At 51.5% G+C, this 24,820-nt stretch overlaps 1 protein-coding gene across 3 annotated transcripts; it reads left to right on the top strand.

The window, feature by feature from the left end:
- The first annotated feature begins 7,070 nt into the window (after positions 1-7,070).
- Positions 7,071-21,568, top strand: PAQR8 (progestin and adipoQ receptor family member 8). Of its 3 annotated transcripts, none has more exons than XM_032104141.1 (2): positions 7,071-7,178; positions 16,757-21,568. In XM_032104141.1, the coding sequence occupies exon 2, from the start codon at positions 16,801-16,803 to the stop codon at positions 17,857-17,859; it is 1,059 nt and encodes a 352-aa protein (XP_031960032.1). In that variant the 5' UTR covers positions 7,071-7,178; positions 16,757-16,800; the 3' UTR covers positions 17,860-21,568. The 3 variants fall into 3 exon arrangements, with proteins under 3 accessions (XP_031960032.1, XP_031960031.1, XP_031960034.1); XM_032104140.1 differs by lacking the exon at positions 7,071-7,178 and adding an exon at positions 7,185-7,305; XM_032104143.1 differs by lacking the exon at positions 7,071-7,178 and adding an exon at positions 7,237-7,318.
- Positions 21,569-24,820: the final 3,252 nt, after the last annotated feature.

Here is a 24,820-nt window from a genome sequence, read left to right as displayed (position 1 = left end):
TTTAGGCCTTTTAGCCCTCCTCTGGAATAATTTGATGGAGTATTCCGCTTGGCAGGTCGGCTGGAATAAAGAATATTATCATCTGTTGCTGCTTCCCTCCTTTTTTTCTTCTTTTCCTTTTCCCTTCCCTTTTTCTTTTCCTTTTATTTTTCCTTTTCATTTTCCCCCTTCCCCCCCCCCCCTTTAATCTTCCAGGTTGCCCTGCTAGTTCCAGAGATGCTCCTTGCAGCTGGAATACCCTCCCTGCTTCTGCACACTCAGCAGGACTCATTTCCCTCCAGCTGCTCCTGAAATCCACCTCTTCCCTCTGATTTGCTGGACATTTCTTGTTATCATGAGTAGGGGATGCACAAAGAGCGAACAGAAAAGAATTTTGGTGTGCCCCCATCACACATATATATATTTATATATAAAATATATTTATTTATTAATATATATTTTTATATTTTTAATGTATTTTTCTATATATAAAGATAACATAAAGGCATTTAAGTGGGAACATCATCCATGAGGATGTAAACCGGCTGGAGGAATCTGTGTAAGTCCCCAAAGGAAATATGAATTATCCCATACAAAGTGCCAGAACCCTATGTGAGATTTCACTTCTGAGATGCTTTTTCTCCCTCTGCAGCAGACAGAATGTTAAATCCAGCCATGGGCAGTCTGTGTGCTCCACTGCAGAAAAGATATGAGTGGAAAAAACAAAATATGGGTGCAAAGCACCCCGTGAGTACAACGCAGAGCATTACTAGGGTGGGATTCAGGCACATCTATGCGGATTGCACAAGGTCTCACCTACATTTGGGTGGTCAAAACGAATCCCAGCCCACGGAGACGTTGTGGATCGCTGCAGTTTTCCTCCTGCCAGGAGCTGGCAGGGCCCCACCGCTCCTGGCCGCAAGGTAACAGGAGTTAGGGATAAAAATAGCCGCTGTTGTTATTCATGACAGCGCCCTGTAGCAACTGCTGCGTGCCTGAATAATTCATCGGAGCAGGGCAGGCCGAGGAGGACACAGGGACGGAGAGGTGGAGAAGGCTGGGAAGAAGGCAGACGCCTTCCCTGCCTTTTGGGACTCCCCAGGATTGCGCCCAAGGTCTCCCTGGGTTCACCTCCCCGCCACATTCCGGAGGCTGCGGGGTGAAAAGGCAGCACAAGCTCACTGGGACATTTAGCACTTCCTACACACTGAAAAAAACAGGAATTAAGCGCTTAGCACGCAGAGGGCCGTGTCTGCAGGGCTTGCAGAGAAACAGAAGGACCAAGGGTGGATGCAGGAGCAATTTCCATGGGTGAATTGCACACGAGGGGTGTTGGCCAGAACACCCCAACAGCTCTCAGTGTGGATTTTCTCATCCCTTCCTCACACCTCTGTGTGTAAGCATCCACCTGTACGCTTGGTTTCTGAAGTTTAAGGGTACCCTGTGATCCTTCCAGGATTCTGGGGTGTTGTGGGGTTTTGTTGTTGTTGCTGTCATTTTTGTTGTTGGTTTTTGTTGCTATTTTTTTCCCCTTAGTTCAACTAAATGTCAATTTTCAAGCCACAGTTCAATTTTCAAGTTGCCATCTATTCGCTGTCCTGGCTGCTGAGCAGCCTTGCCTCACCCACGAAGGGCAGGGGAGAGGCTTGTGGCTCATTCACAGCTCCAAAAACAGGGGGAGAGTATCCCAAAGTCGATGGAGTGTCACCTGATCATCAAGCAACACATTGCAGTGGAGATTCCAAATCTATTTGTAACAAAATAAGAAGGACAATAACATGGAATACAGTGTCAGGCATGAAAAAAAGTCACTTTTTAGAACTGAAATGATGTGAAGAAGTGAGACCACCTATGAGATGTTTTTATCAGGGTATATTTTACGTTTTCCAAGGGATTAAAGGCTCTCCTGAAGCTGCAGTTGCAGGAGCTGAACCCTAACCGGGGGTGAATTCACTCTCACAAGCAGAGTGTTGTCCTGACTCTCATCACTTCCACACATGTGGAAGACAAATAATTGAATGCAGAAGGAGCCCTTAATCCTCTGTCCTGACCTTTTCCCTAACATAGGCTGGAGAATCTCACCCCATTGCATCTGCACCCAGCTCAGGCATTCCTGACATCATTTTCTTGAAGTGTTTGTTATTCCCACGCACTCTGGTAAATCTTTAAATGGCTCTAGCTCCTGGTTTTTTCCCTAGTTGTGGAGGAGAGAAACGTGGAAAGCTACTATCAGTGTGTATGAATGGAATTTCTTTACTTAAAGGCATGGCGAGCTGCTGGTATCTCACCAGGAGAGGACAGGAAAGTGGGTAAGGAGTTAAAGCCCTGACCTTCAGTGTGTTTGGATGGGCTGTAACCACCTTCTTGCTTCCCAGAGTAGGAGACCAGAGCATATGGATTTGTTTTTCCTCCCTAATGCCTCTAGCATGGCCTTAGCACAGTGATGGGAACATAAAAAATCTTGTTGTGGTCCTGCTCCTGATGCACAGCTACTCGAGATCCCACGGGGATTCATCCTGTTTTCCTGCTGTGCAGGAGGAAAACACAGTAATTAATAGAAAACCAAAACAAACCCACACAGGCCGTGCCTGCGGGCATAAGGAAAACTGAATTCCAAATGAAACCAGAGGAGTGGCTGAATCAACAACGAAGCTCTGGAGAGCCTGGCTGTGGAATAGGGCAACCCAACCACATTTCCAGGGAAGTCCAAAGGGCACAGACACAGAGCTGAGGTTTGGTGTTGCTATTTCAGTCTTCTCATCTGCTCTCATGACTTCTGGCTGTTACTAAAGACAGTGACAGCTGGTTCCTTTTTTTTTTTCCTATTCTCTCATTTTCTCCACCCTCAAGCCTGGAAATCACCCATCTGTATGCAAAACATCCCTGCCTCTTCCTAAGCATCTCTGAGAGCTGCTTTCAGCCCTGGGGCAGGATCCACTGGTCAATTCAGCAAGTGATGTCCAGCTTTAGAATCACAGAACCACGGAACTGTTTGGAAGGGACCTTAAAGATCATCCAGTTCCATCCCCTGCCATGGGCAGGGACACCTTCCACCAGCCCAGGTTGCTCCAAGCCCTGTCTAACTTGGCCCTGGACAATTCCAGGGAAGTGTACATCACCCTCATTATAAAGAACTTATTCCAAGTATATAAATCTAACCCTGCCCTCGATCACCCATTCCCTGTGTCCTGTCCCTCCAGCCCTTGGCCCAACTCCCTCTCCAGCTCTCCTGGAGCCCCTTTAGGCACTGGAAGAGGCTCTGAGCTCTCCCTGGATTCTTCTCTTCTCCAGATGAACACCCCCAGCTCTCCCAGCCTGGCTCCAGAGCAGAGGGGCTCCAGCCCTTGGAGCATCTCCAGGGCCTCCTCTGGACTCGCTCCAGCAGCTCCACGTCCTTCTGCTGTTGGATCCCAGGGCTGGAGGCAGCTCTGCAGGTGGGGTCTCACTTGAGCAGCGCAGAGGGGCAGAATTCCCACACTGGGGGATCAGCTCAGGACATGGGGGTTTCAGGGATGGGTCATGTCCAGCTCTCACCACCAGCACCCCAAGTCCTTCTCCTCAGGGCTGCTCTCAATCCATTCCCTGCCCTGATGGGAAGCTGGGAAGCTGCAGCACTCCGTGTAAGGCGCATTAGTAACCCCTGTCAGACTGTCACAATGGGCTGTCACTGCTGCGGGCAAACCACGAGGAGGCAGGAAAGTCCTGACCCCAAATTGCCACACAGTCCTTGTGCAACACGTGGGGAACAGCTGATGGTGCCAAAATTAACTGTATCGAGTGCTTCTTTCTGACTGCAGAGGCTGAACTTGGTAACCCAGGGCTTTTACGGATTTTTTTTCTGAATTATTAGTTAAAGAAAGCCTTAGTGTTCTAATGTGTTCTTAGTGTTCTAATTCTGCATCTGCAGAATTTTTATTTAAAACTTGCTGAACCATGAGCACCAGTCCTTGCCCAGTGGGAAGGAGTTCCACATGGACACAGACAGGGCAAAAAAATTTCTCTTTTAGCCAACTACAATAACAACATTTCAATATTCTTTATTACAGGGAAAAGGTAACTCATCCTACTTTCTGGATCACATTTGGTGCTTGGAATACCTCAGTTGTCTTTGGTGCAAAGCTGCTACGTTGCTCCTCAGCAGCACAGTGAGGACACCGAGTGTTTGGATGCTTCTTGGTGGAAGGAGACCCTGATCCACAAAAGAAGCTCGTTTTTTTGTGTAGTAACTCAAAGCACCTAAAAATAACAGAACAGCCTTTTGCAGGTCCCTTCCAACCCAAAGCTCTCTACAATGCACATTTGGGTGGGGAAATTAAAGCATTCAGGACCTGTTTGAAGGCACAAAGTGTGTTTAAATCCTATCAGATGACTGTAGAGGGTAGGGAGAGCCCAGCCTGGTACAACCCAGTCTTAACTCTGGGACTAATCTCCCGGGCAAACACAACCACACCTGGGTTTTGACTTGCAGGGAGCTGAGTGATTCATTTCAGGGTTTAAAATGTCAGTGGTAGAGAGTAACAGACTGCAGCACAGCAGGGTAAATCTGAGATGAACTACAGAGCGTCGCTTGGTACCACTCACCTGAGAGCCAGGGATCAAAGAGATCTCACTGCACAGCATCTGCTAGGCTTGGGGTGCAAAACAGGCTGTCAGCACCCACCCAGGAGAGCAGTTATCCCACACAGAGCTGCCCTTTGCCCCTCCCAAGGCTGCCCTGGGGCGTATCTTGAAGTTAAATGAGGGAAAAGCCTTTTACTGGAGCAAGACAGACCTGCAGGTAGCCAGGCAGGATTGCAATGTCCACGTTGCAGCAGGGATGTCACTCCCCACCATCCCCATTTGTCTGGGTTGTATTTTATGTCCCACCTCCTATGCCCTCGATCACCTATTCCCTGTGTCCTGTCCCTCCATCCCTTGGCCCAAGTCCCTCTCCAGCTTTTTTGGAGCCCATTTAGGCACTGGAAGGGCTCCCAGGTCTCCCTGGATCCTTCTCTTCTCCAGGTGAACACCCCCAGCTCCCCCAGCCTGGCTCCAGAGCAGAGGAGCTCCAGCCCTTGGAGCAGCTCCATGGCATCCTCTAGACTTACTCCAGCAGCTCCAGATCCCTCTGATGTTGATGGTCCCAGAGCTGGAGGCAGCTCTGCACGTGGGGTCTCACCAGAATGAAGCAGAGGGGCAGAATCCCCTCCCAGTTTAAGGAGCAGAGGAGGAGGATGGTGCAGTATTCCGGGTCTTTCAGATGTCTTCGAGGGACAGAAAGTGAGTGCAAGATGTGACTGAGGGGGATGGGAGCTGCCAGTTGTATCCCATCCACATCCTTGAGTGTGATGACAGGGAAATATTGAGGTCCCCTACCCACCTTCTTCAGCCTGGATGCTTTCCCTCCTCACTTTGGGGGCACTGGCTCTCCCACGTGCTGTGAGATTTGTGCTGGGATGTGCTGAACCTTCACCCAGGCTGCAGAGATCTTATCAGAGCCACAAAGTCGCATTCCTGGGCTGCCTCTCCATGTATCCTCTCCCTGCAGAACAAGCAGTCCTTCTGTTTCCCTCGTAAACCCATCAAAAACCAGCAGTTCTGACAGGCTGGAGCAGCAAAACCCGCATGAACCTGCTGAGGCAGAGCCTGGAGAGGGCAAACGGGTACCCTGTACTTATAAATTAACCTGCTCCTGGGGTCATGGTGACTCTAGAGCTGAACCCACCACTGTGGCTTTGGCACAGCTCCGTCCAGGATGCATCAGCCTCTCCCAGACATTTCCCAGGCATAGCTCAGGGGCCCAGAGTCCACTCCTGAAAGGCCATTTGGGTGCAAATGCCTGTTTTCTGGAGCCCAGAGATTTTGTTTCCGGCAGCGGGCTCGAGGCCATACTGCCTTTAGCCTGGAAATCTTGTGGAAAATCATCTGCTCCTCCACACTTGCATGTCCACAGCACAAAAATCAGGGGGATCCCCCACTCCATGGAAGTCATCTGGTCTGAGCCCTCTTGCTCATATAGGGCCACACAGAGGAGGTTACCCAGGTCCATGTCCAGATGGATTTTAAATGTCTCAAAGGATGGAGACATCTCTCTCTGGGCAGCCTGTGCCAGTTCTCGGCCACCCTCACAGTAAAAAAGTGTTTCCTGGTGTTCAGAGCAACCTCCTGTGCTTCAGTGGGTGCCCATGGCCCCTGGTCCTGTGTATTTTACTTTAAATGTAGAATCTCCATCTTTGAGAGTGATTTTCATCCTTGGAGATCTTCAGAACCCATCTGGACACAGTCCTGGGCAACTGGCTCTGGGTGGCCCTGCTTTAGCAGGGGGCTGAACCAGGTCACCTCCGGAGTTCCCTTTCCATCCCCAGCCACCTTGCAGTGACTTGTAAATCCTATGAGGACCGGCTGAGGGAGCTGGGAAAGGGGCTCAGCCTGGAGAAAAGGAGGCTCAGGGGGGACCTTCTGGCTCTGCACAACTCCCTGACAGGAGGGGGCAGCCACGTCGGGGTCGGGCTCTGCTCCCACGGAACAGGGACAGGATGAGAGGACAGAACTTCAATCTATGGACAAGGGAAGTTCAGGTTGAACATCAGGAGGAATTTCTTCATGGAAAGGGTGCTCAGGCATTGGAAGGGGCTGCCCAGGGAGGTGGTGGAGTCTCCATCCGTGGAGGTCTCCACGGAACAACTGGACGTGGCACTCAGTGCTCCGGGCTGGGTGACAAGGTGGGGACCGGTCACAGGTTGGACTCGATGACCTTGGGTAATCTCTCCCAACCTAAACGATTCTGTGATTCCGTGACTTTACTTCCCTTTCCGATGTGTCACTAGGCTCCCCTCTGCACCCAGAACTGGGGTGATCTGCGTGGTGCCGTGGGTCTGAACCGCGCTTTGTCCGGCCCGGCCCGGGCTGGGCTGGGCTGGGCTGGGCTGGGCTGGGCTGGGCTCGGTCCGCGGGGCCAGCCCGGGGCGAGGCGGGGCGCGCATGCGCGGGGCGGCCGCGGGGGCTCCCGGAGGCGGCGGCCCCGGGACTCGGCGGCGGCAGCGGGAGAGGGGAGGAGAGAGCGGACGGCAGAGCGGACGGCAGAGCGGACAGCAGAGCGGACGGCAGAGCGGACGGCAGAGCGGACGGCAGAGCGGACAGCAGAGCGGACGGCAGAGCGGACGGCAGAGCGGACGGCAGAGCGGACAGCAGAGCGGACGGCAGAGCGGACACTGAGAGCGGTGAGTGCCGGAGGGGACAGCGGCCACTGAGTGCGGGAGGTGAGTGCCGCCACTGAGTGCGGGAGATGGAGAGCAGGCACTGAGTGCGGGAGGTGAATGCGGGCACCGAGAGCGGACGCTGCGGGCGGTGAGCGCGAAGGGTGAGTGCAGACGGTGAGTGCGGGCGATCCCCTCCCCGCGGTCCCCTTCTCTCCCCCCGGGGCACCCCGCCGAGGGTCCCCAGCGAGCTCCCGGTGCGCTCCGGCGGCCCCGCGCGGGTACCGCCGCTCCTGCATCCCCGCCGCGCCGGGAGCATCCTTCCCCGCGGGGGCAGCGGGATGCCGGGGGTGGTCGGTGTGCGGTGCCTAGTGCTTGCAGACACTCCCGGGGTGCCGGGGGGTGCGGGATCTTTCCCTCTGCGCCGCGCACAACTGTGGTTCATCAAGCCGGGGTTGGTCCAGTGGTCAGGTGGGTGCTGGGGAAGAGCTTGAGGAGGGGAGGGATGTGCAGGGAAACATGGATTTTGCCTTAAATTCCCCCGTTACCGGTATCTCAAGGGCTTCCTGAAGGAGAGAGGTGGGCAGTGGTTTTCCTCTGTGTTTGTTTGAAGTGGCTGTGGGCGGATTTTCCTTGAACGACTTTGACACCCGGGGAGCTCTGGAGGCCACGGGAAGGAGATGCATAGCTCAGCCGTGAGCTGGGAGAAGAACCAGCTCCCGGTGTTTGCCTTGGAGCTGCCGCCTGCTCCTTGCGCAGACAGGAGCTGGGGCGTGTCTCCAAAGGGTCACCGAAGGGTTGTTCCCTGCTGATCTTCTCCAGGACACTTCGGGGTCATGTTCCCCCTGTATCCCATCCGGATTTTTTCCTGGCTGAAAACACCACAAGCATCTCATTTTTTGGGGGGGGAGGGGGAGTGGGGGGAGGGAAGTATTGTGGACTGTCTTTAAGTGTTCTGGTTTTCTTCGGCACAAATACATAGATATATAAGTTTGAGTGAACATTTTAACAGTTGTTTGTTTGGTGTCAAACCAATTCCTCTCTGGCATGAGCAGGGTTAGGTATGGAGCATCCCAGGAGCTGTGCTGAGGTGGCTTTGACTGGAGCACACCAGTTTTTACTGGGATGGAGAGGTACACTTGTTGTGGGATGCTGGGATGCTGTGGGATCGTGGGTTCAGAGCTGGGAAATGATTCAGGTATCACTAGCTGGGGGATTTTTGGGTGGTGTGGGGATTGGAGCAACCAGCCAGTGGAAGGTGTCCCTGCCCATGGCAGAGGGGTTGGAACAAGATGAGCGTTAAGGTCCTTTCCAACCCAAAACATTTTAGGATTCTAGGATTGCTCACTGGGGATTAGGATGAGGAGGAATGTGATGCTGCCCTGGCAGCAGTCGTTGAAAAAGAGCAAAGTCGTGAAAAGGTCATGAAAAAGGATGAATCCAGCAGGTCTGAAGTCTGATTTTGCCCTCTGCCAGGGCAGGGAGGGGACAGCCAGCCATGAATTCTGAATTCTAGCAACAGACTTTGCTCCTGCCTTGGGGTGCCGTGGTGACATGTGCTGCAAACAATTCCTAGAAACCCACACGAGGCTCATCAGGCCAAACCACACAGTTGCACGTTTCCTCCCACGCAGCCGGGGAAGGTGTGGGTTAACAGCCCTGCACCCTGCAGGATTTTCTGTTTCCTGGGCATTAATTGCTTGTATTTGTTTACGCTGAAGCTGCAGCCTGTGGCCGAGCAGAGGGCTGTGTCCCTGTGGGTGCAGGGAGCAATGGCGGGGAGGGATGGCCATGCCAGCGAGGCAGGGAACAAGGGAGGTGCCACCGCCGGGTCACGTGCGTGAGCTTGCAGCTACTTGCACATCTTGAGTCAGGCACCAGCTTAATTTTTTATCTGCTAGTTTACGGGGTAACTCTTGCTCCTGGGGTCAGACCAGTGGCTCTTTAATTGCATAAACATTCATTAATAAATTCCAGAAGAAGAAATACCCAGGGAGGTTGCTGGAGGCTGCAGCTGTACAGATGTGGCCATACCTTATGAGCTCCATCCTTCACAGAATCATGGAATGGTTTGGGTTGGAAGGGGCATTAAAGATCATCCAGTTTCAACCCCCTGCCGTGGGCAGGGACACCTTCCAGTAGATCAGGTTGCTCCAAGCCCTATCCAACGTGACCTTGAACACTTCCAGATATTAAGGGGAAGCTTGCTCCCACCTCCTTCCCACCCTCCAAGCCCCACCAAATCCTTGGGATTGAGTAGGGTTGTAAGCATGTGGATGCAGCACGGCCGGCATGCCTTTTGGGGGAGAAGTCTGCCATCTGGCTCTTACCTGGGGCTTTGTAGCCCCAGGAAAGGCATCACTTCCGTCACTGCAAACCTGGAACCTGGCTGGGAGAGGCCATAGGGCTAAATAGGATGAGGTCCTGGATGGGGACGAAGACTTTTAGTGCAGGGGAGAGGAGAGCTCGTGGCTCCATGAAGTTGGCACAGGGCTGCAGTCTGTCCCTGGCAGCCTCCTCTCTGCCCACGGCAGCCGCAGGGCTCTGCATGATTTATGTACGTTTTTTTTTGAGTGACCAAAGCTCTAAAATCCTCAACCTTAAAAAAAAAATAATAATGTTTTTGTGCAAGAGGTTTTTGTGGATGACAGCAAAGCTGAGAAGGTTCTTCTCGGGGCGATTTGAGCCCCCAAACAGCACATGGCCAGTTTGGTTTGGTCGCTCTGCCTGCAGGCAGATGGTTCTGGGGTTGTCCCATCAGCAGATGGATCTGAGCAGGGAGGGATTTGCTGGCTTGTCGAGGTCTCCCTGTGCTAGCAGGAGTTCCCAGTTCCAGCAGACCTGCACTGAAGGAAGATTAGTGCTGAAGGAAATTTAGGAGGTGAAAGTGGGATGCTGCTGTGACAAATCCAGGCTCCTTTGTCAGTCAGTGCAGGAGGAAAACCCCCAGGCACTTCGTTGGCACTACTCCAGTTTCTGGAAATGGTCAGTCCCAATCCATCAGTGATCCCTGCATGGCTGAATACAGCAGGCAGGGACTGATGGGGGTGGCAGGACCAAAACCATGCCCAGGAGTGCGTTGACACTTCAGCAGCCTGATGGTCATAGTTTGGGACTGTGTCCTGGTCTGGTTTGATTCCTGGTGTACTCATCCAGGGATTTCAGAGCCACCTGAAATCCAGCCCCAAAGCATCGGGTGTTGTGTTGGTTGTGTGTGGGAAAAGTGGTGAGCAGATCAGGAAAGCACAAACAGCAGAGGATTAGTGAGATCAGGAAGAAAAGCTGGGGAATATTACCTCGCCCTTGAGCAATTTTTGATACAGGGGGAGTGGATTTGCAGAGGAGGGAATTCTCAGCCAAGGTCTGTGAGTAGAATTAGTGAATATTAACTGGTGCTGCAGGTGGGTTTCTTTTTTTTTTTTTTAAGGAATTATTGGCTGTGTTATCAGCAGCATCACCAAGCTCTAACCCGGGTTAGGCATGAGGAAACTGCAGCTGTACTATCACGGCAAACCAGAAATGTGCCGTTCCCTAACATGGTTTGGGAGATAGCACAGTCCAGGAGTTGTTCCTAGCTGACAGTTTGTGTGTGGCCACCCATTTGAGGAGTGCAGCAGCACAGGAATGGCCAAGCCAGCCCAGCTGATCTCTGAGCACCTGATGTTGTGAAAATCAACCCCCCCTGCACGTGATGCTTGGACTCTCACAAAAAATCCACCAGCCTCATCCAACCTTTGGTTTCCTAACTTTGGGGTTCCATTCCCCTGCTTTGCTCCCCCAAACACCGCAGGGCCTCGGGGGTGCCCCCCTTGTTGGGATGTTTTGCTGCAGGGACGTGGCGTTTGCCAGCAGCTTTGTTTTGCTCTGTGCCGTCTGAGCACAGCGTTCCCTGCGCTGGCTCCGCTGCTCTCATCCCCTGGCCCCATCCCAAAACTCGGGCAATGCTGAGCCCATGTCAAGAGGCACTTGCTGCTCAGCACGGCTGAGCTGGCTGCTGGCCCAGCTCACTTCCAGGCCAGGAATTGCAGGGGAGCTGACACTGCCATGGCTTCCGTGGGGGATCCTGCCACCTCCCGCCGGCTTTCATGGCTCGTCTCCCAGCATCACAGGACGTTCGTTTCCTGAGGGATACAAGCTTGGACAAACCCTGCTTGGGTTGCACGCTGCGTGTGTGTGTAGAGAAAGGGAGAATTTGAGCCATCTTCTTTTATTTGAAATTTTCCACAAGGTTATTTTGACCTTTTTTCTTAGCAGATCGGGTTGTTTTATGTCATGGCATTCAGTAAATCACATGACATCACCTTTTACCTGCCAGAGCATCCCAGCCTGTGCAGGTCCCTGTTGGAGGAGTGATGGGAATTGGGCTGATGTAGATTTAACAGGGTACCTAAGTGCCTTGAGGGAAATAAAACCTTCTGTCCAATGCACTGTTGAGTAGTCCCAGCACTGCCCAGTGCATTAGGAGCACAGTATCTCGTTTCCATCAGGCAGATAAGGACTGATCTCCCCATTTCATAGACAGGGAAGTGTAAGCCCAGTTTACAGAAGCCCCAAGTACCTGGCCCCTCTCTGGTGGTGGGGATTTCCACTTCTTTGATGCTGGAGTGCAGATCAGTCCTTCATACCCTGCTGCCTGCCCTGGAAGGGCTGGTCCCTGGCTCAAACCATCAATCATGGAATCATAGAATGGTTGGGGTGGGGAGACATTAAAGCTCATCCAGTTCCACCTTCCTGCCATGGGCAGGGATAACTTCCCCTATCCTAGGTTGCTCCAAGCCCTGTCCAGCCTGGCCTTGGACACTTCCAGGGATCCAGGAGCAGCCACAGTTTCTCTGGGCACCCTGTGCCTGTTGTAAATCCCATGTAAATCCCAGCAGCTCCCTGCAGAAGGGGTCTGAGCTCTGGGTGTTCCTGCTGCAGTCTGGAGGAATGTTGGCACCTAAATGTGTGGCAGGAGAAGGAAGCAGGTAATACCAAGACTGCACAGGAACTGCTGCTTGAGCCAGTCCATGGTCTCTTATTTTCTCATCTCTGGAGGGGCCTTTCCAAAACACCGGGCAGAATGGGATGCAGGAGCTGGCACTGTGCTCCCAGGATGATCTTGCAAAGTTTTCTCCAACTCTTCACAATTTAATTACAGATGTTTGTGCTTAGGGAGGACCAGCCTTCGGACAACAGGATTTGGGATGGGGCTTACCCAGTGCATCTGAGCTGGGTGCAGCCCCGGTGCAGCCTCTCCCAGAGCCGAACTGCTCCCTGCCATCCTGGTGCTGTGGGAGCTCTGACACCAAAGTTAACCCCATGTAGGAAGGGGTCACAATAAAACCCCAAGCTTCAGAAGGACATGGAGTCCCCCCGGGGACTTTTGCTCAACTGCCAGAAGAGAGGAATTCAGGAATTAATCACCTGCAGCTCTCCAAACCAGTCTGTTGGCCACTGCTGTTATTTTCATGCTGTCCACAACCACTTCTTTTTTTTTTTTTTTCTGTTTAAATGCAATGCATTTATTAAAGACTTCCCAAAGCTGAGTACCCCCGGTCCTCCCTTCTTTGTTTACCAGGAACTACTGCCTTTTTGCAAGCCTGTGTAAACCTCTGATGCCTGAATACCAGTCTGCAAGCAAATCTATCACATTAGTGTAGCCTCAATCCCAGACAGTGAACTCCGGGGGCTGGAGCGGTGGGAAAATCAACCGTACTCTGTAGGAAATTTTCTCATTCAAACCCTTCCATCAGACTGTGACCAAAAAGCAAAAGAGCTGGGAAGAAGCTTGGGTTTCCAATTACCCTCTTCAAAAGGGAGAGAAAAATTGGAACAGGATCGTTCTCCTCCTGTGCCGGGAGTTTTTATTGTGGATGTAATGATCCAGCCTGGCCATCATCCACGCCCTCCTTCTCGCCTTGCAGCTCCCTCCCTGAACAAACGATACTTGGTTGCTGTTAATTGGCAGCAGCCAAAATAACTGAATCCCCCGGAGATGGGGGTGAGGACGGAATCTCAACGCGACACCCCGCCGATGAATGTGGCTTTCAGCTGGCTCCTACGCCCCCGTGAAGGGAAAAGAATAGGGGCTCTGTGAAACAGCCAGTGCTGACCTTGGGTTTCTGGGTTGGTGGTTTTTTGTTGTTGTTGTTGTTGTTTTTTTTTTTTTGCCTCTTTCTCTCTTCTAACCTTAATTGCTCGTCACTTTGTCCCATCACATGATCGCTGGAAACTGCCAACTTGTTCTCGCTCGCTCATATCACAAGGTTTGAAATAAGCAGGCTACCAGGTTCCTGATTTAGTGCTGTTCAGCCCAGTATCAGATGTGTTTCTTGTGATTTCAGACTATTATTTTAAAAATCTCTGCCCCTCACAGCCTGTTTAAAACTGGCATTTTCCAGCTCTGAAAACCTGCCTGGAATCATCTGTGCGGTCAGGGAGGTGTGCAGTGCCCAGGCTCTCCGAGGCGATGCTCGCTGCATGCACTGAGCTCTGGGGATGAGAGGCAGTGGCAAAATCCTGGCATGAGCACAAGTGGTGCAAGCCGGAGCCAGGCTGTGCCTGGGACAAAAGCTGCCTGTCTCTCTCACACCCTTGTCAGCATGCAAAGCAGGCAGGCCATGGACTGCATTCCCATGCATTCCTATTCCCAGGGTCAATTGCCACCTTCCCATGTGTTGCCTTTGCTCTTTACGGGCAGTTTTCAGCAGGTTTCTCTGCAGGAGATGAGCACTGACTCTGCTCTCTGCAGGTCTGTGCCCTCTTGGAGCTGGATTTCAGTTCCCGAAGTCCTGGGGTTCACTCTGGCACTAGTCTGTGTTCTCCAAGATTTAAGGAACTTAATCATGTCCTTTCTTCTTCTGCCTCACCCCCATCGTCATCGAATCATAAAATCCCAGAATGATCTGGGTTGGAAAGATCATTTTTTTCCAACCCCTCTGCCATGGGAAGGAAAAAATTCTTTCCTGTAGGTTGGTGAGGCCCTGGCACAGGTTCCCAGAGAAGCTGTGGCTGCTCCATCCCTGGAAGTGTTCTGGCCAGGTTGGACTGGGCTTGGAGCAGCCTGGGATAGTGGAAGATGTCCCTGCCCATGGCAGAGACAGAATGAGATGACCTTCAACATCCCTTCCATCCCAAACCACTCCACAATTCCATGATTTGTGAATGAACTCCATTAGCTACAAGGGGCCAGAATAGTCTGGCTGTACATTGGAGCAGGGCAGAGTGAGTGTTGCCTTCTGTTCACACCGTGCCCTCATAGGAGTGGCCCAAAGTCAAAATTTGCCTTGCCTCCCTAAATTTTGGCACATAACACCACGGGGATACACAAGCTGCTGAATGAACTGCGTGTCCCATCACAGATTAGGACCCTGCAGACCCTTAGGAGAGAAGCAAAGTCTTTATGAGTGTGCACAACATTAACTCCCCAGCAAGTGTGCTCTCTTCAGCATTATACATCTGTGAAACTAAAACAGCATTTCCAGGGACCATTCTGCCTTCTGTGGCTAAGGCAGCTCCATTGAATGCAGCAGACAAATTACACTGTGGCAAATGGGGAAAAAAACCCAGCCTTGAGAGATGCTAAGGGAGAAAAGCCTAGGCAGTGTAGGGCAGAAAGACTTTTCTGGAAAATGAAGCTTAATGATGACAGCTCCCCTCTGCTAGAATATGGAGGCAACATGAAAATATTTTGTCTCTTATCAGATGCTTTGGGTTCCTACAGGAAGTGAGACTTGCTACCTGTTTGAGAGACTGCTCTGACTTTGCTCTGTGTGCTGTCTCACCCTGGGACTGCTTTCAGACTGCTTTCTGCTTTCAGAAACTCTCTCATGGTGTTTAACACTTTTCTGTCCTCTGTATCGTCGGCCTAGCAGGGGTCTCCCATCACAGAATCGCAAAATGGTTTGGGTTGGAAGGGATTTTAAAGCTCCTCTAGTTCCAACCCCCTGCCACAGGCAGGCACTAGACCAGGTGCCCACACAAACTATTTCTGTCTCACCTCTGGACACAGCTGGGATCTCATGTAACAGGAGAAAAATTCACTGTTTTCCACACTCAGGCAAAATAATTACTTGTGTTTACTTTTTTCCTGCCACCTCCATCCCCTGCAGCTCCAGTTGTGTGTGTATAAGCTTAGGAGACAAATTCTGCTCCTGCAAACCTGTGTGTGTTGGTTTCACAGGAGTAGCCACAGCCCTGCACAGTCTGGTGGGGCCCCACCAGCACCAATTTCAGTTCCGTTCAAATACGGGCATGTGTGATGAATTCTCTTCTATTTTGTGTGACACAAACACCAGCAGGGAAGAGAAGTATCTAGGTTGTTGGGAAACAGGGGGTATTGGGAATTAATTTAATGCCAGGAGTTGTTCTCCACACATTAGGATCCTGCTGTGCCCTGAATCTGAATCTTGCCAGCCAGAGCTTAGCAAGTCTGGAGGTTACCAAGGAGCAGAGCAGGCAGAGGAGTGCCCAGCACTGGGTTTGGCTGCTCTGAGCAGCCAGGGACATCTCTGGCAGTCCCTCAACATTGGTTCCATGGATGCTCCCAAAGCTCTGATGCTGTACCCGAACTGCAGACAGCTTGGATGCAAAGCCTCTCATTTCTTCATTCCCTCTCAGTCCTGATGCTTCTTACTTGTGGAGGCATGAGGGCTGTAGGTTTGGGACTGTGGATTTCTCCGCTTCTCCCTCTGCCGTACTCACTACAGTAACCCATGGACAAGTTGTGTGACAGGGAAGCTTGAGTTTCTTTGCAACCTCCATGATTTGGTTGGGAACCTCCTAACTCATGTGCACACAGGCAGGTTATCCCTTAGATGAGTAATTTACATCCCAGTTGTCCCTGAGCATTTTGTTACGGGTTAAGGGGTGAAAAATCACCTTCATAAATCATCAGATGCTTTCTTGCCAACGAACTGCTTCCTGCACTCCCTTGTTGGCAGCTTGTGGCTACTGAACACACTCCAAGCTGAGTGCCTGAGGAAGTGGGGAGGAAGGGCAGGCTTGTGACATGGCTGTGCCCATCTGATGCAGGCTGAGCTGCAGGGACAGGGCTCTGCCATCCTCCTCTGTGCTGAATTTAGGTCAGGGAACAGATACCCCTGGGAATCTGGTACTCCCTCAGACCCTTCCCTAACTCCCCAGGAGATCTGGTACCTCTAAACTAGACAATATTCATAGAATCATGGAATGGTTCAGACTGAAAGGGACCTTAAAGATCATCTTATGCCAACCCCCTGCAGTCCCCTGAGCAGGGACACCTTCTGCTATCCCAGGTTGCTCCAAGCTCTGTCCAGCCTGAACAGTTCTGGTGATGGGGCAGCCCCAGCTTCTCTGGGCAACCTGTGCCAGGGCCTTGCCACCCTCACAGGGAACAATTCCTTCCCAATATCCCATCCATCCCTGCGCTCTGGCAGTGGGAAGCCATTTCCCCTTGTCCTGTCCTTCCAGGCCCTTGTCCCAAGTCCCTCTCCAGCTCTCTTGGAGCCTCTTCAGGCACTGGAAGGTGCTCTAAGGGCCAGTATCTCGCTAGTGCCATGGTTTATCCCACTGGGAATGGCAGCATGCTCTTCTCCGCAGTGCACCACCATTAACATTTCCTCTTTCTCCCGTCCCCACAGGGCAGGAAGACGACGTTCTGTGGTGCGGGGCTGAAGGCAGCAGGATGACAGCCATCCTGGAGCGGCTCAGCACGCTGTCCCTCAGTGGGCAGCACCTCAGCCGGCTGCCCCGGCTGCTGGAGGACGGCTTCCCCAAGATGCCCTGCACGGTGAAGGAGTGCGAGGTGCCGCAGCTCTTCCGGGAGCCCTACATCCACAGCGGCTACCGGCCCACTGGCCAGGACTGGCGCTACTACTTCCTCAGCCTCTTCCAGAAGCACAACGAGGTGGTCAACGTGTGGACTCATCTCCTGGCAGCTCTGGCCGTGCTGCTGAGGTTCAAAACGTTTGTGGAGGCTGAGCAGTTGCCTGTGGACGCATGGTCCTTGCCGTTGCTCATCTTTGTCCTCTCCTCTGTCACCTACCTGACCTGCAGCCTCTTGGCCCACCTGCTGCAGTCCAAGTCAGAGCTGTACCACTACACCTTCTACTTCGTGGACTATGTTGGAGTCAGCATCTACCAGTATGGCAGTGCCCTGGCTCATTTCTACTACAGCTCTGACCAAGCCTGGTATGACAAGTTCTGGCTTTTCTTCCTGCCAGCAGCAGCTTTCTGTGGCTGGTTGTCCTGTGCCGGCTGCTGCTACGCCAAATACCGGTACCGACGGCCTTATCCCATCATGAGGAAGATGTGCCAGGTCATCCCAGCAGGGCTGGCTTTCATCCTGGATATCAGCCCCGTGGCTCACCGGGTGTTCGTGTGTCACCTGGGGGGCTGTGAGGAAGATGCTGCTTGGTACCACACATACCAGATACTGTTTTTCCTTATCAGTGCTTATTTCTTTTCCTGCCCTGTCCCTGAAAAGTACTTCCCTGGCTCCTGCGATATCGTTGGCCATGCCCACCAGATCTTCCACACCTTCCTGGCCATCTGCACCCTGTCACAGCTGGAGGCCATTCTTTTGGATTACAAGAGCAGGCAGGAGATTTTCCTGAAGAGACACGGGCCTTTCACCGTTTATCTCTCCTGCATCTCTTTTTTTGGCTTGGTGGCCTGTAGTGCCATCACAGCTTACATCCTGCGACGCAGGATCAAGGCCAGCCTGGCTAAAAAGGACTCCTGAAAGTCACGGATGTGACGGGCATGACATCACCAGAGAAAATCAAGAAAAGGGGGCATAACATACTAGAGACATGACTGTCTTATTTGCCTAACACGCCGTGACTAACCAGGACCCTGGACTCAGATGGAGGGCTGGACACGTCATGCTGGATGCATTTTCACAGCAGGGATTGCCTTTTGCCATCCAAGAGGGGGACATGGAGTGTTTTAAGCCAGAACAAGTCACTGAACCAAGGATGCTGGAATAGGCAGAGGTTCCTTGTTCATCCTGGTAGAGCTGTGGGTGAGACCTTGCTGAAGGTCAGGGAGGGCGGCCTGGAGGCAGTGGGACTGTAGAAGGGTGTGCCAGGGCTCACAAAACCATGAGTACCACAGCTGGATGTGATGACCTCTTTGGGTTTTGCCATATCTGTGGCAGAACTGTTGCTGTCAAAGGCATTAGGAAGGTTTTGGGAAGTCTGTGTTTCCAGGGTTCAGGTGTGAGGGCATATGTGGCACAGTGGCTGGCAGAATCCTTTTCGTGTTCCAGCCAGAGGTTCTCTGTATGCTCCACTTATCAAGTGTGTCAATGCCAGGTCGCTTAGGTGGCTTTGAGAAAACATCTTTGGAGATCCAGGCTTGACCTGGGGTCCTCTGGGACAAACTGGGTCTGTGTCATCTGTCTAGGGAGTCTGACCAACCTCTAGCAATGTCCATGAAATGTGGAATAACCTGGATGTGATCTGTTTGATACAGGAAAGGCTCTGCTCCTCCAACAGCACTACTGTGCTCGCGGCCAAAAGGGTATGAAGGTGAAGGAGTCTTTATTCCCCTCTTAATGGTGCTTCATGTCCTTGGTGAGCCTTGTGGGAAAGCTGACCTTGAAGCTGCAGGGTTGCTTTTCTGCGACCAGTGGGGTTGTGACTCTGGCATGTTTTTATCAGTATTAGATGAAGGTGGAACAGCAAAAGCCAGGAGCAGGGTGACAACATAAGGGTCCTGCACAACCTCAGGATGGGTTTATACTTGGGACTTGGTGATTCCTGTGTGGAGTAGAAAAGATAGTCATCAGGGTCACTTAATGTCCATGAGTCTCTCCTGTCCAAGGTAACAAAGGCTGGGTTACTGTGTCCCACACTAGAGGAGTCTCTTCTGTGCTTGCCTGGGGGGAATATTGAATATGAAGCCACCAAGGAGGTTTAAATCCTTGCTGAAACCAAGGAATCCATGGGATCTGTCCCAGTCATGGATTTGTCTCACTGAACCCAAGGGCAGGCAAATGAATTGTGATTGCTGGTTCTGAGCAGGCAGAGTGTAGGGTTGGGGATATGGTTGGTGAGGACAAGCACTGATTTCTGCACTTCATCTGTGTTTTAGCTCTTGAGGTGTGCATGTGTGTTCATGTTCCATGCGTGTGCATGGGATTTGTTATCCAGAAAGGCTTCACCTTGGGATTTTATATCTCCAGAGCCTTCTAGCTGGGGTAAGATTAACCCAAAGGAAACAGTGCTGTCCTGCTGGAGGAGCAAGGTGGGCCAGACAACAGATTTGTTAATAGGTGGTGGAAAAGAGACCTGTAAATAGGTACTTTACTGGTCCCGTATTTTGTGGGTAAATTTGGAACTCATGGCCCTATAGAAAATTAAATACAAAGGGAGAGGGAAGTAAGTTTGGAGTGTAGGAGAAGAAATCATAGGAAAGTCTTCAGGAGGTCATCAAGTCCACCCTTTCTCATCAGTCCTGGCCTCCTGGTTTACATCCAGTCCAGCTTAGAAATTAATTACTTAATTTCTTAGGGTGTTATTGATGGTACAGCCATGCTGACCTAGCAGAAAATCTGCCTCAGGGGAGATGCCAAGCAGGGATGGTCCCACTTCCACCTCACTGAACCCCTTCCCATGCACAGAAGCTCATCTCCCCATGGAGCAAGCCAATGCTGGGAGAGGGACCATCAGGAAACCAATCCTACTGAAAAAATGTCAGTAATTTTTGGCTGGTTTTAACTCTGAGCCAGCTCACTTGGACAACGTGGCTGCCTGCAGGGAAGGGCTGGAGTGGAGGCCAGCAGCAGTTCCTCCTTGCGTGGCAGCTGGCTGCTCAACTCACTCAGTTGCACTGATGGACTGCTCCTTCCATGGCCTTTGGCTTTGTTTGTGGGTCTCCTCCCAGTTTGAAGAAGGGCTTCCAGTGGGAGCAGCTTTTTCTTACAGCCTAATTTGCCTTGGTTTTGGGGTAGGCAAGGCAGAATAAGACACTGGGTGTGGAACTGGCTGGATGGTATCAGTGGGTTCCTGTGCAGAAACAGAGGGAAATCAGGCTGGTCCAGAGCTCATTTCTGGGAAAAAATGGAGAAGGATTGGGCATGGCTGATAATAGCAAACCTGCTCTGCTGCTACCTGGAGTTATACTGGTACCAAAGGAAGGGATCACCCAGGTGTCCCCTTCTCTGAGGGTTTGAAAACAGATTACATGCCCTGTCCTTGTCGAAGGAGGGTGAGTTCGGTAATGCCATCTCGTTCAGGGACAGGGAGAGGAGCCCACGTGGCTCTTCCAAGGTACTTTGGATCATATCTTCTCCTCCCTGGCTGAGCAGAAGTGACATTTCTCTGGAGCAGTGGTGTGACAGTGGAGGTGTTTTTGCGCACTCCCACGTTTCCCCTCAGGTGAAGCCGCTCCGGTCTCCGCGTGCCCTGCACTCCCACCTGGAGCCGACCTCCTGGTTATGATGATGGGTGGAGTGAGCGGGGACCTCCCATACTGATCTGTGCTGCTGTGAGGATGCGCCCTTGTGTCACAAGGGGCTCACCAACACTGGAGCTTCCTTCATTCCTGTCTCCATCCTCCTCCTCTTCCTCCAACCAGCTTCCTTCTTTCCTTCATCTCCAGACTTCATCCTTGTGCCTTATGCACCTGGCTGCCTTCCTGGGCAGACTACACATGCTGCAGTCTGCTGGACTTCAGCTGGGAAGTGGCTGTGGAAGCTTTGCCAGCGATCCAGAGGAGACCAGGGCTGGATCTGGAAAGAGCCAAAGTGCCGCTGTGATAAATGCTCAGTTCGCCTGAGAGCTCCCCAGGACCTTCTCCTTGGGCTCACTGCTTGGAGCAGGTCTCCTCCATCCTGGTGTTCCTAAGGAGGCATGGCTGGGAAGGATGCACCAGTGGCCAGGCTTGGTGAAGAGCTGACCACCAAAGGCTGAGCACACCTAAGATCCCAAAGGGATCAAGGTCACCGTCCTCTCCCTCAGGAATCTCTGGTGCTGAGGCAGTATTCTTGCAGATCTTGCAAACCATGACAACTCCTAAGAATTCATGCCAGTGTGCCTTGTGCTATTCCTTTTTGGGCTTAATCCTGAAGGAATCTGAAGATCAGGGGCAACCTCTTTTCTGTCTGCTGGTCCCTGGTTGCTCTTAACAGCCAGTTCCCACTGACAGGATTTGCTCAGTGTATGGAGGAGGAGGGGAGGATGGAGACAGGTGCCTTCAATTTGTATTTATGCCTAATTTGTGTAAGGAGGCAAGGACAGGTTCCTCATGTGCCTTGCAATTTACATCTTTTACTGACAAGATTATTTTTAAGCACTGTTTGTTACTAAACAGAAGTACAAAAGAGTTTGTATTCTTTTTCTTTGGGAAACAGGGAAGGGTATGAGTGTTCTTTATTAACCATCCCCTTCCCAACTCCCATCTGCTGACTGTGTATTGTTGAAAACATTGACAATATTTTAAGCTTTGTACTGTACTGATCTTTATTTAAAAACTTTAGTGGAAAAAAAAGATCTGTGAAAGCAAAACAAGTGGTGTGGTGTGAAATTTCCAAGTGCACAACTACAGAAGGTTACGAGTCATTAGAAAGGAAAGGGGATAATAATTACAGAGGGGATATATTAGAGTGATAATAATTACAATAATGAACAATAGGGTGTGGTTTTATCTGTGCATCTCAAAGTACTTTCTAGGTTTCACTATACCTATTGGATTTCATTCCCTTTCCACAAGGGAAGTGCAGAATGGCTGCCCTGACACTGAGTAGAGAAATTTTAGTTCATCATCCACAATCACAGAAGGGTTGAGTTTGGAAAAGATCTCTGGGGGCCACTTGGTCCAACCCTCAGCTCAAGCAGGGCCCCCCAGAGCTGGTTGTTCAGGTCCATGTCGAGATGGATTTTGATTATCTCTGAGGATGAAGACTCTTTTGCCTCTCTGGGCAACTGGGCCAGTGCATGGCCACCCTTACAGTAAAAACGTGTTTCCTGATGTTCAGAGGAACCTCCTATGTTCCAGTGTGTGCCCGTGGCCTGTGGTCCTGGCACTGGGACCTGGCACAGAGCCTTGCCCTGTCCTATTTGCACCCTCCCTTCAGGGATATACACCTATAAAATCTTAAATATTCCCTGACCAGATCCTCTTCCACCAAGGTGCATATTCCTTGCTCCAGCCCTTCCCCCTGGTCTCAGGGACCAGGGATTCCTGAAGGCTGGTCTTGCTGGTAAAGACTGAGGGGAAGAAGGCTCTTCCATGTTCTCTGTAGCCAGCTCCCACATCTTACTGAGCAATGGGCCCACAACATTTTCCCTACTCTCCCTTTTGTCACCCTATAGGAACCCTTCTGGTTGTCTTTGACATTCCCGAACAGATTCCAGTTGGACTTTGCCTTTCCTCATCCCTGCACACTCAGATAATGTCTCTGTGTTCCTTTCTGTCCATGTCCTTGCTTTCACCCCTCTGCTGCTTCTGTGTTTGAGTTTTGCCAGGACCTCCCTGTTTATCCATGCAGGCATGCTGGCATTTTTGCCCAGCTTCCTGCTCATTGGAATGGACTGTTCTTGAGCTTGGAGATTACTCCTCCCAGGCCTCCTTATCCCAAGACACTCTACCAAGGAGGCAGAGGCCTTTGAAGACGCCAAAGTCTGAAGTCTAGAGGTGTTTGATGTTTACCCTCCTCCCTTCCCTCAGGATCCTGAACTCCACCAGCCACGTCTGCCTTTGACTCCCACATCCCCAGCAAACCATGGCTGGTGAGTCTGATGTCCAGCAAAGCAGTTCTCCTTGTTGGCTCCTCCATCATTTGGAGGAGAGAGTTACCAGCACTGCATTCCACAACCCTCCTGGATTGCAAATCATTGAACCATGGAAGGGTTTGGGTTGGAAGGGACCTTAAAGATCATCCACCCTGGCATGGCCAGGGACACACCTTCCACTAGACCAGGTTTCTCAGGGCTCCATCCAACCTGACCTTGAATGTTTCCACAGGTAGGGCATCCACAGCAGCTCTGAACAACCAGTGCCAGGGCCTCACCACCCTCACAGTAAACAATTTCTTCCTGAAATCAAATCTAAATCTACTCTCTGTCTTCACTTTGAAGCCATTCCCCTTTGTCCCGCCACTACATAAATAGTCCATCTCCATCTTTCATGGCAGCTCCCTTCAGGTACTGGAAGGCCACAGTTAGGTCACCCCAAAGCCTTCTTTTCTCCAGGATGAATAATCCAAATTCTCTTGGTGTTTCCTCTTAGGAGAGGTGCTCCATCCCTCTTGTGTTGTCCTTCCAGCAGGTATCAGGGTGGATGAAGTCTTTCATGAAGACCAGGGCCTGCAAAGAGGTAGCTGCCCAGTACGGTGTCACCCATTCTGGTTATGCCTTGAACCCTTCCCTGTAAGCTCCGTTGGCTCATCATCCACGCAGAATTCCAGGCACTCCAGCTGTTCTCTCACTAAAGGGCAGCTCCCTCTCCTCACCTTCTTGGCTTGTCTGTATCCCTCCATTGCAACACTTGAGTCATGGGAGCCATCGCACCACGCTTTCCTGATTCCCAACAAGATCATAGCCCTGCGGATGCACCCAGGTCTCTGAGTTGTCATGCCCAGCCCCCACACTGCTGGTGTTCTCTATGCACACTTCAGCGAGACACCCCAGCACACCAACTTCCCAGATTCAGGGATCCCAGTTTTAGGGATTTCTCCATCACGGTGTTTTGTTGATTTTCTGATCCCTTTCTGTCACATCCTCTGTGTCCTCAGCTCATCAGCCTTGTCTGGGAGGATTGTGTGTGATCACATACATAAGTCGTCAATTTTTCCTGAATTCCAGCACTTAAAACCTCTAGAATATCCTCTATTTTTCCTTCCAATAGCCAATCATTTTAATTATTTTTTCTTAATGTAACACACAGACCAAGGCTTCTGCAGGTTGTGTTTTTACCCACCAGAGGGCGAGTTGTCTCCATCTGTGTCCTCCAGTGCCACGAAAGCAGAGCCCAATAAGGAATTCCTTTTCCCTTTTAGGAGTAGATAGCAGGGATGTGGGAAGCTAAAAAGGCTGATCTTGACCTTGGCAAGTCAGACTTGTCTGTACAGAAGTTGTCACGGATGCAGCTTAATCCAGATCTTCTTAGTTCCACTCCAGTTCCTTATTCCTCATTTCTCCTCTCTCCTGCTTTACAGTCACTATTCTGCTCTGGCTTTTCTTCTGCTTGCTTCTGTGGAATCTCAGAATGGTTTGGGTTGGAAGGGACATTAAAGACCACCTTGTTCCAAGCCCCTGCCATGGGCAGGGACACCTTCCATTAAACCAGGCTGCTCAACCTGGCCTTGGACACTTGAACGGATGGCACAAACACAGCTTTTCTGGGCAACCTGTGCCAGGGGCTCCCCACCCTCACAGGGAAGAATTCCTTCCCAATATCCCATCTAACCCTGCCCTCTGGCACTTTAAAACCACTGCCCCTTGTCCTGTCACTGCATACCCTTGTAAATAATCCCTTTTTGGCTCTCTTGGAGCCCCTTTAGGCACTGGAAGGGGCTTCAAGGACTTCTGGGAGCCTTCTCTTCTCCAGGCTGAACATCCCCGGCTCTCCCAGCCTGTTATCTTTACAGGCTGTGTGGCAGGCACTCTGCCACACAGCCTTGTCACAAATTTGCTGTCACTTTCCTCAGGGATAATCCTTGGCACACGGAGGCAAATTTCCTTCTCTGAAACAGGCCC

Source organism: Corvus moneduloides, chromosome 3 (genome assembly GCF_009650955.1).
Source record: "Corvus moneduloides isolate bCorMon1 chromosome 3, bCorMon1.pri, whole genome shotgun sequence".
NCBI classification, from domain to species: domain Eukaryota; kingdom Metazoa; phylum Chordata; class Aves; order Passeriformes; family Corvidae; genus Corvus; species Corvus moneduloides.
Note: the sequence above shows the minus strand (reverse complement) of the source record. Positions and strands in the feature narration are given on the sequence as shown.

What these genes read in the sequence shown, in the direction of transcription:
- PAQR8 (XM_032104140.1), top strand. Translation starts at nt 7,275, where the DNA reads ATGCGGGCACCGAGAGCGGACGCTGCGGGCG. An exon ending in GAGAGCGGACGCTGCGGGCG is followed by an intron (nt 7,306 to 16,756) that starts GTGAGCGCGAAG and finishes CCGTCCCCACAG; the next exon opens with GGCAGGAAGACGACGTTCTG.